The following is an 11,292-nucleotide window of genomic DNA, read 5'->3' on the forward strand; positions in this document are numbered from 1 at the left end:
ATTCAGGGGCATCAGTAGGTGGAGAAGCCGCTGTGCTCACCCGCCTCCCGTTTTCTGCTCAGTTTCTCACACTCCTCCGTTGTGCACTCGTCTGTTCTCTTGGCAACGCACACTTCTCCAGCGATCATCAATCCTGACTGCAGGCCGCCTACCAAAATGCTAAGTGAGGCCTCTGGCTACACCTCAGACCCTGAAACCAGAGGCGTGGCGGTCTGACCCGAGCGTCAGTGTTTTCAGGGACGCTTCCCAGGTGAGTCTCAGGTGTAGCCAGGGTGAGGACCACTACACCCACCTAGGTGATTGCCCCGTCGCTGACCTGACCCAACAAGTCGTTGTTAGGGATGGGTGGAGACATCTGCCTTCCAGGCTGCTCAGGCCCTGAGCTCACGGACTTAGCTTAGGGCAGACTTCCTGATGCCTCCAGTGACATTCTTCTAATAAAGGTGTTTAAACATCACAGTGAATTGAAAGACAAAGTTCAGGGTGTGATCTGTTCTCGTTTTGGCTTGTAGACCATAGTTGTACAATTATAATTTGTGGAGGACATTTTTCAACAGATTATTGAGTTAAAGCAAAGGAAAGGAGCAGTCATCAGCTTCCTTCGTGAACTTGGTCAGATTCTTAGCTCTCTCTACATCTTTCTCCGTTCTTTTCTTTTCAGCAAATGGTAATTTGCAGCTTTTAGCCTCTTGTACCAGCCCTGCGGAGTAACTCTGGTTTTCATTCACAGCCAACACACACACACAACAGCAACAGCAACACATTGAGGAGAAAATTCTGTTGTTAAAATTGGAAGGTGAAGAGGGCTGCATGGACGGCAGCTAATAGAAAGTCTTCCCAGTTAGGCGGCCCTGGGTTTCCAGGATAGTTGAAGAGAACATCGATAGCCAGCAAATTAGAAGAAAATGATTGATGAGGGCCGTGAATGTCATTTTAAAAGTATGCTCTGGTTCAGCCAAGTGCTTTCCCTCTTGGCAGGAGGCCTCAGGGGCTTCTGTTGGTTTGGCTTCAGCGTCTTTCGGTGAGTGAGAAATCCCTGAGAAAAGACGCCCTTACGGACTTCTGCTGTGTTGTTGTACTCTTGTTTAATGAAACACTATAGTTTGGACTCAGTGTTCTTGGCAATACTTGTCATTGTGTAGGGTGGAGTCTTGAGTAGATGGCCAAGGGACCTAGGTGGTCACCTGAACCAGGAGGTAGTGATTGTGCTAGGCTGAGCAGAAGCTTAAAGAAGGGTGAAGGCACAATTGTAGTTATAACTAACTAACCAACTAACCCAGCTATATCCATCAAGTCATTGCTAACTCATAGTGACTCTGTAGAACAGAGTAGAACTGCCTCATAGGGTTTCCAAGGCTGGAAATTTTACGGAAGCAGGCTGCCACTTCTTTCTCTCACAAGTGGCTAGTGGGTTCGAACCACTGACCTTTGGGTTAGCTGCCAAGTGCTTAATCACTGTGCCACTAGGTCTCCTTACAGTGATAACAGGCAGCAAAATAAAACGGTAATGAACAATTTTTATCTTAAATTCCTTTACCCTTATCAAGCCTGTCTGTCAGTTATCCGTCTGTTTTCCCTCCCTTCCTCTCTTATTCGTGATAACCAACAAAAAGTTTTCTTCCCTGTGTAAACCTTTCCTTGACTTTTTTTTTTTTTTTTACAATAACGGACTCATGCAATATTTGTCCTTCTGTGACTGACTTATTTCACTCAGCATAATGTCCTCCAAGTTCATCCACGTTATGAGGTGATTTGCTGATTCTTCAGTGTTGAATAGTATTCCATTGTGTGTATGTATCAAAGTTTGGTAATCCATTCATCTGTTGATGGACACTTAGGTTGCTTCCATCTCTTTGCTATTGTAAATAGTGCTGTAATGAACATGGGTGTGGATGTATCTATTCATGTACCAGGTCTCACCTCTTGAAGATATATTCCTAGTCATGGGATTGCTGGATCAAATGGTATTTCTATTCCCAACTTTTTAAAGAAGTGCCATACTGTTTTCCACAGTGGTTGCACCATTTTACAGTCTGGCCAGCAGTGTATGAGAGTTCTAATCTCTCCACACCCTTGCCTAGATTTGTTTTCTGTTCTGTTGAACTTTGCAGTGAGTGGCGTGACATATTACCTGCCTGTTGTTTGATTAGCATCTCTCTAATGGCTAATGATAGCAAGCATTTCATCATGTGTTTGTTGGCTGCCTGAATATCTTCTTTGGTGAACTGTCCACTCATATCTTCTATCCATTTTGTAATTGGATTGTTTGTCTTTTTGATGTTGAGGTGTTGGAGTTTTCTATAAATTTTAGAGCTAAATCCCTTGTTGGATATGTTGTTGCCAAATATGTTTTCCTGATCTGTAGGTTCTCTTTTCACTCTTTTGGAGAAGTCTTTTGATACACATAAGAATTGAATTTTTAGAAGATCCCTGCTATAGGGGCAAGGAGGCCACATCTTCCAGCCTCCTCTAACCCCACAAGAGGAAGACAGAATCACCATCAGTAGCCCAAGGCCTATTCATGTGAGATCAGACACAGTGCCTCCCTCCAGCCCTTTCACCAACCCTGACACCAACCGTTCCTCTCGCATTACTCACCACCTTTCTGCTGGGTTCGATAATTCACTGCAGTGGCCACACAGAACTCACAGATTATGAGGTTTATTAGGGAAGCACCAGGCTACAATTCAAGTTCAGGAAAAATGCTCAGTCTCTCAGCCCGCCATCCCTCAGCCAACAGTCTTTCTCAGCCACTCTCTCAGCAATGCGTGTCTCTTGGTGTCTCTCTCAGCAATGCATATCTCTTGGTTTCTCTTTCTCAGCAGCACGTATCTGTCAGGAGTGCGTTTCTCTCAGCAGCACGTCTTTCTCAGCCATCAGTCAGAGAGACTTCTGCCTCTAGGAGGCCTCATTTTAAGCCTGGCAGACTGGCCAAACCAATCGATCATAACATCAGAATTCTAAGTGCCTGAGAGAGAGAGAGCTTCCCGAAACATTGCTTTGTGCCACTGCGCAACAGAGCTACCCCAGGTGCAGAACTTTAGCATTCAGGAGCTCCTCAGTTGCCCATGGCAAATTCCACCAGGGAGTTTACAAAGACTTACTGCTAGAAAAGCCACACTAAGTAATTGACTACACCACAGTCCCAGTGATCTAGTTTCTCTTCTGCTGCTTTTGCATTTTGAGTTATGTTTGGTAATCTATTTACACCATAAATTAAGGCCCCTGTGTCTGCCTCTATTTTATCTCTGATGAATTTTATAGTTTTGGGTTTTATGTTTAGGTCTTGGATCCATCTTGAGTTCATTTTTTGTGTGTGGTGTGAGGTATGGATTTTCTTTCATTTTTCTGCAAATGGGTATCTGGTTTTGCCGGCACCACTTGTTGAATAGAACTCTCTCTTTCCCATTGAGTGGACTTTGGCCCTTTGTCAAAGATCAGCTGCCCATAGGTGGATAGATCTGTGTCTGGACTCTCGGTTCTGTTCCGCTGGTGTGTGTGTCTGTTGTACCAGTACCAGGGTGTTTTGGCTACTGTGGCTGTATAGTAGGTTTTGAGATTTGGGAGTATGAGACCTCCTACTTTGTTTTTCTTCTTCAGTAGTGCTCTCTCTCTCTTCCATATAAAATTAGTGATCGGTTTTTCCATGTCCTTAAAGCATTTAGATGGAATTTGGATTAGGATTGCACTGAATATATAGATTGCTTTGGGTAGTAGTGTCATTTTCAGTTCAGTCTTCCTATCCATGAGCATGGGATAGTCTTCCATTTATGTAGGTCTCTTACAGTTTCTTAGTGTACAATATTTTCAGGTGTCCTTAATAAGAATCTTTGTACCAAGAATCATGAAATCTTTTTCGAAAACTCAATGTATGGATTGAGAGTATTTAAGAATTCCACTTATGTAAATGAAGGGTTGATGCTATCAGACTTGGTCTCCAGGAGCTGCTCTTGTGATGCTTTATCTGCCTTATATCCACTGTACATCAGTTTTCTCCAGGTCAGCCTTGAGGTACAATTTAATACAAGAAAGATACCCATTTTAAGGGTACACTGTGAGTTCTGATGGGTGTATACATCAGGATAACTACCACCACAAGCTATAGAACATTTCCATTGCCCCCGAAATCCCCTCATCTCCCTTTGCCCTCAGTCCTTATCCCCTTCCCAGTCAACTGCTGAATTGCTTTCTGTTACTATAGGTGAAGTTTGCCTTTCTAGAATTGCACTCACATGAAATTGTCACATATACAGTATGTAATCTTCTCTCTAGGAGCCCTAGTGTGCAGTGGTTGAGCACTCCACTGCTAACCAAAAGGTTGGAAGGTTCAAACCTACCAACCAGCTGCTCTGTGGAAAAAAAAGTGGCAGTGTGCTTCCATAAAGATGGATAGCCTGGCAACCCTGTGGGGCAGTTCTTCTCTGTCCTACAGGGTTGCTGTGAGTTGGAGTTGGCTCGATGGCAGTGGGTGGGAATCTTGCTCTGGCCTCTGACTCCGCACAGCATTTTGAGATCCATTTGTGTTTTGCGTAAGAGCCCTTTCCTTTCCAATGTTGTGTTATAGTCCGTTGTGTTGTTTCGTGAATGGAGCTGCTATCTGCATTCACATTCACCCTTTTTTCACCTCTCGGGTGAAGTGCCTGGGAGTGGAATTGCTGGGTTGCATGTGGTGAGTGGACGGCCAGCCTTTGGAGCAGTGTGCCGGTTCTCGTTCACTCCAGCGGTGGCTCAGAAGAGTGCCCTGCGTGTTGTCAGTGTTCATGTTTTTATTGAGCTGATTTTATTCACCTTCAAGGGAGTAGGTGTGTGTTATTCTATTTAAAAATACTTTCTCTTGATTCTATTTAAATATATTTAAAAGTGAAACGTGTTCCTGGCTGGAGCAGCTTTACTGTGGTAGAATGCAGACCGTTGAGAGTGGGTACATTACGGCTGTGTCAGCCCACTGACATCTGGGAAATTACCGCAGCTCAACACATGGGAAGGCCATCATCACTCCTTATCCCTCAAAATTGGTGTTTGTGGGTCCTTTCTTTCCTTGAACTCCTTGTGGATTCATTTGTTGAACAAAGTGTGCTGAGCACCTGCTCAGTGCCAAGCACTGACGGTAGAAAGGTGCGTTTAACACAACGCTTTTTTCAAAAAATCAGCTTCATTGATTATTGCTATAATACACAGGCAGTAAATTTCCTGTTGAAATGTTTTAGTTCGGCAAGTTTTGACAATGTCTACATTTGTGTAGTCACCAGCAGAGTCAAGATGCTGGGTGACTCCTTGGATGGGGCAATCTACTTTCGTAGTGATACTGCCTCGGAAACCCAAAGAGGGGTCGCTATGAGTCGGGTCTGTCTCAATGGCACATAACAACAACAACAACAACAACAGAGTGTGCCCTTGCGCCCCTGGCCCTGGCTTCCACCAAACTGCTTTATGATACAGGTTCCTTTTAAATTAGTTTTTCTGCTTTTTCTATTTTTTTCTTCTTAAAACTAGCACCAAGATGGTCGTAATGGTTATGTAATGGTAGAATCTTGAAATTTTAATGGGGCATTTCCAGATACCATACCCTGGATTCACTCCCTCGTTTATCAGTTCTGCTCCATGTGGTAAACATTGTAATGAGTTACTGTGTCACAGAGTTTCTCCATTGCCTTGCCGTTTAGTCCTAGTTTAGAGCAAAGCGAGTTAAGGTTTGATTGCTGTTGTGTAACGTAGCTCTAATGTAGATGAAGGACTGGAGGGTGTGTAAATGGAGGGTTTGCTGGATGTTGATGTCTTCTAACTTGGTGATGTGGCCTGTGGGGAACATTTCATCTCAAAATCTCCATGAAGGCACTAACAGAGTGCACACCCCAGCTATCAAAACTGTTCTGTTAAAGGGAGAGGACTGCTTTTTGATAGGACCTTAGTAGTCAGGATAAAACTCAATGATAAACACATGAAACTAGACAGGAAATTGAAGTCTGTTAACATGCAGATCCTAAGAAGGAACGAGGGAGCTTGTAGGGGTGGCTTTGAAATACCGTGTGCACAGTCTGTCACCTTCCTCTCAGGACCGCTCTGCCCTAGGAAAGTGAAACACAGTTCGGCGATGGCCCAGTCAGTCGGGGACCAAGAATGCCTCTGTCTCTTTGTTGTGTCTGCTTCTGCCATTTGGAATGCTCCTTGCAATTGGCACTTAACTTGTTTTGTTCCTGTAGCAAAACTGCCAGTGTCCTGAGGCCCTTGGTCCTGTGACTGTCCCATTCAAAGTCAGTCTCGTAATGCAGCACAGTTCAGTGTGGAAAGTTGGTGCTCAGTAAATACTGTTAAATTAGCCATGTTCCTGCGGGGCATGTACTGTTGAAATAAGTCATCTCCAGAGAGACACAAATCGCCTTGCCCAGGTGAGAGCATTCTGTCAGTGGGCAGGAGGTAGCACTTAATATCCGTCAGACACTGGGCCGTGATCAGTACAGTTTATTACAGAAATTAGATTTTTTTCTTTTGCTGCAAGTTCTGACCTGATGATAGCTTTTATTTGCTTCCTTGATTGAGATATAATTAATATCAAAACCCACTGAATTATATGCTTTTATTGATACTTGGTCTCTATCAAAAAGAACCAAAACCAAACTCAGTGCCATTGAGTCGATTACTCATAGTGACCCCATTGGGTTTCCAAGGCTGTCATTTTTGTGGAAGCAAACTGCCCCATCTTTCTTCTGCGGAGCAGCTGGGGGATTCGAATCACCGACGTTTTTGGTTAGCAGCCAGGTGCCTTCACCAGCACACCACCAGAGCGCCTTACTTGTGCTCACTACGGTTGCTTGTTTTCTAGGAGTGGGATCATGCCAAATTTACCATTTTGTGACTAACTTATTTCACTTAGCAAATGATTCCTGGCTTTATTCATGGGGCAGAACTTCATTTCTCTTTAGAAAACTCACTGCCGTTGAGTCGATTCCTACTCATACCGACCCTATACGACAGAGTAGATCTGCCCCATAGGGTTTCCAAAGCTTTAATCTTTCGGAAGCACACTACCTAAATCTTTCTTCCATGGAGTGGCTGGTGGGTTCGAACTGCTGCCCTTTTTATTAGCAGCCCCATGTTTTAACCATTGCGCCACCAGAACTGTTTATAAAAACCAAAAACCCAAACTCACCACTATTGAGTCAGTTCTGACTCATAGCGACCCCCATTGGGTTTCTGAAGCAGAAAGTCATGGAAGTAGATTGCTCCATCTTCTTTCTACAGAGCAGCTGAGTTTGAACCGCCAACTTTCTGGTTGGCAGTCAGATGCCTTAGGCACTGTGCCAGTAGAGTTCCTTAGAGCTCTGTGTAGCAGAGAAATAGTCCATTGTGTGTACGTACCGCATGGTGTCTGTCCATTCATCAAATGGCAGGCATTCAGGTTGCTTCCACTATGGGGCTGTTGTGGCTTGTGCTTCCAGGCCTGTTGGTGCAGGCCTCTGTGTGCACTCTGGAGTGTGTACATCGCCAGGTTCACCTTACTTGAATCAGGGAATGAGGGAGGAGGCAGCTGCATGCTTCTCACTTCATCCTCAGCAGTGACCTTGGAGTGTCATTTAACTCCTTGGGACCTGACTGCTTCTGTAAACGGGGGTCGCATTGTTCTGCTCTGCCGGCTGGGATGACCATTGTCCCGCTGCCTCACAAGCCGTAAACCTGGGAACAGATGAGGCAGAGTATGCTCTGCTCGCTGTCTCTGTGCGCTGATGCTTCTGCCTCAGAGGCTGAGTTACTCGCATTCCCATCAGCCTTTTGAAGGTAGGAGACATTAATTGGGTGGCAGACAACAGCATGTTGCTATTTCTGGAGAGGTGAAGGTTGTTGACAGGTTGACTGGGAGGGAGCCTCAGAATGGTGGACCCAGCGCCCCCTAGTGCCGTGCTGTGGAGGTCATCTTCTGCACAAGGTGGTGGTTATTTCCATAGAGTAGGACCCGACTCATAGCGACCCCTCCGTGGGTTTCTGAGGCAGTATCACTACAGAAGTAGATTGCCCAACCTTCCTTCTGAGGAGTTTGAACCTTCTGAGGCTGGTGGATTTGAACCGCGAGCCTTCTGGTTAGCAGTCGAGTGTCTTAGCCACTACGCTGCCAGAGCTGCTTCTGCAGAAGGTAGTGTTCCTCTATGGAGAACTGTAGAATCCACGTGAACGGCAAACAGCTTTCCTTTTCATCTGTGGACTGAGAGTGAAGAATGTATCTTTATTTCTGAGGTCAGCTTCTTTGCTTTTCACTTAGCACCCCAAATCCACTGTTATCACGTTGGTTCTGACTCATAGCGACCCTTTAGGACAGAGTGGAACTGCCCCATGGGTTTCTAAGGTTGTTGGTCTTTACAGAATCAGACTGCCTCATCATTCTCCTGCAGAGTGGCTGATGGGTTTGTTCTGCCAACTTTCTGGTTAACAGCCAAATGCTTTAACCAGTGTGCCACCAGAGCTCCTTCACTTAGCATGCGTACTGTTTTTTCCTGTTTTGCTCAACCCGTTCCCTGGGCTTTATAGATGTGAGCCCCAAGGGCCATGGTGTAACCCACCATCTCTTCCAGAAGTCAACCAGGAGCCAAGCTGGCAGGCTGTGCTTTTAGTGAGGGTATCTTTTGTTTCCGTCCTGGCTGCGTTGTAGCTTGCCCCCTTTTCCCAAAGTATTGTTACTGTTTTTGTATTATCTGTTAGAATCACTTTACGGATATATATTAAAGGTTATCTTCTAATCCCTGTGTTTCTGTTCACAGTTTTCCTCTCACTTCTGGTAGACATTCCCTTTATTGCTGTAGATAGTTACTCCCATGCCTTGTGATTCTTTGTTGCTCATTCCTACATGAGGACTGCTGGGGGGTGCATTTCCTTGGCAACAGGGAGGTAACTGTTGCTCCAGCATACGTCTTCCCCTGTGCAACTTTCATCACCCAGGAAGTTCCCTCATTCCTTTCTGTCATCAGTCCCTCCATCTGCAGACCCTGGTAATGATCTGTTTCTGCCCTGGCGGTTCTGCCAGGACGGCAGGACTGCAGCCATGCAGTGTGTATCTTTTGACTGTTAGCATGTCATTGTGATGGGCATTTTGGCTGTTTCTAATTTTGGGCAATTTTGAATAGAGCTGCTATAAACATCAGCACACAGGTTTTGTGTGTGTGTGTGGACATAGGTTGAGTGCCTAGGAGTGTGATTGCTGGGTTGTAGATAAGTAACTTTATGTGAAGTGCCAGACCCTTCCCAGAGGGACTGTACCAATTAGCATCCCCATCAGGGATGTCTGAACGTTCTAGTGCTCACATCTTCAGCAGCGTTTGGTGTTGTCAGGAGTATTTTCTCCTAGTTGGTGGCTTGTCTTTTCACTCTCTCCTGAGTAAGTTTTGAGATTCATTATTCTGGACTTAACGGTTTCTATCTGCAGTGGGGCCATTAAGAAATACGAGTCAGCATTGTCATTACGCATGCACATGTAGTGTACTGCTTCCTTTTCACTTGAAGATGCCTTTCCTTCCATTGCTCGGTATTGTGCTCGAGTGAAGTTAATGTAAGCCTTTCCCCAATGTTGACAATACAGGGAAGTCAAGCACGCTCATGATGTACAGATGTCAGATCATTTCTAAATCCTTCTGAGACACTGCCTTTTCATGGTCTTCCCATCAGCGTGGTTTCTTTGTGGAATTTGCAAGAATACGCAGGAGTTACCTGTGGGTATTTCTGTTTTTACTGCATGTTTATGAAAGGTCTTCGCCACAGAGCCCTCCAGAAGTGCTCTCCCCTGTGCGTTCTTACCTACGGGGTGTGAGAGGTAGTTACCACTTACTCACCAAGGCAGTAATAATGGGGAGCCCCTGGGTGCTACAGAATGACTGCTAACTGAAAGGTTGGAAATCTGAGATCACCCAGATGTGCCTCAGAGCAAAAGCCTGGCAGTCTGCTTCCAAAAAATCAACCACTGAACCCCTAGTGAGCACAGTGCCACTCTGACCCACATGGGGTGTTGGCCAGATGAGTTGTAATTGACTGCATGGCAGTGGGTCTGGGTGTGGTGTGCAGTAATAGTGGAGAGTACCCATTTCTGTAGTATTCAGTTAGTGATTTTGGAATCATGTGCTTGTAACTTGCCCTGTAAGTTACTAGACTGTGAGCTCCATTAGAGCAGAGGAGCCACCCTCTGCTTACTAACTGAGTCCCAGTACTGATCACAGTACGGCACACTTAAAAACCTGTCACCGGCCAGTCAGTTCTGACCCAGCATGGAACTGCCCCATGCGTTTCCAGGGCTATGATCCTTATGGAATCAGACTGCCACCTCTTTATCTACATCGTAGCCAGTGGGTTCCAGCCACTCACCTTTTGGTTAGTGACCGGGTGTGTAACCACTGTACCATCAGAGCTCCTTGTAGCACACTTAGGCTCTCAGTAGTTACTGATTGAATGGGTGAGTTATCAGTGAGTGGCTCTGTCTTGTAGAAATCTCGTCATGCCGATTCTTGTCAGTGACTCATTTCTTGAAACTTCAGAGAGATTATGAACTGGCACCACCTGCCAGACTCCTCTCATGCGGCTCCAGCAGGTTCCCACGAGGTGAGGGTCTTCAGTAGGTTCAGATCTCTTTAGTAGTATTGTATAGTATCTGTGTGTTACGTTCTCATGCGTTTCTTAACATTGAAAACTATTTTAAAGATGATCAGGATCATGAATGCTTTCCTTGCATTTCTCCCATCTGTGCTGTTTGCCTGCCTTTGGTGTGTGTGGCGAGCACTAAGGCAGAGGTGGTGGTAGGGGTCAGTGGAAAGGTCGATGGAGCCACAGCTGGAGACTTGGAACCAAGCACATTTCTCCTGTGTGAAATTGACGTAAAAGAAGTCGCCGCGGTCAAAGTAAGCTTCATGAATTCCAGTGTGCTCGGACCCTCTGCAGAAAAGGCTCCGTGCTGTTTTCTTGCTGGTTACTGGGTAGCACCGCCCCTGGAGAGCTCCCTGCTGTCGCGGTCAGTTTAGCCAAGAGCATCTGGCACACGTCTCATGGGGTTGTTACGATGTTGAGCTTTTTTTGTTTTTTTGGAAAGTACGTAGTTCTTGTGTTTTTGTGATCAGTGACTCTCTTATTTTTTACAGTATATTTTTGGAGATTTCAGCCCTGACGAGTTCAATCAGTTCTTTGTGACACCTCGCTCTTCAGTTGAGGTAAGACCAGACTTTGTTTAGTGAGTGTGTGTGCTCACATATAATTTATGGTTATGTCTCAGCTTTCATTTTTTTTGGAGATCTGTTTTTTTTTAATTGTGATTTGGGTGAAGGTTTA

General features: G+C 45.3%; 1 protein-coding gene across 1 annotated transcript in view; it reads left to right on the forward strand.

The window, feature by feature from the left end:
• The window catches only part of USP10 (ubiquitin specific peptidase 10), a 78,156-nt gene that overhangs the window by 19,477 nt on the left and 47,387 nt on the right, over positions 1-11,292 (forward strand). The window contains exon 2 of the mRNA XM_042780735.1: positions 11,106-11,174. Coding sequence (XP_042636669.1) covers positions 11,106-11,174 — 69 coding nt within the window. The remainder of the gene's footprint in view (positions 1-11,105; positions 11,175-11,292) is intronic.

This window comes from Orycteropus afer, unplaced genomic scaffold, assembly GCF_000298275.1.
Source record: "Orycteropus afer afer isolate SDZICR_OR568_19922 unplaced genomic scaffold, OryAfe1.0 scaffold00057, whole genome shotgun sequence".
NCBI classification, from domain to species: domain Eukaryota; kingdom Metazoa; phylum Chordata; class Mammalia; order Tubulidentata; family Orycteropodidae; genus Orycteropus; species Orycteropus afer.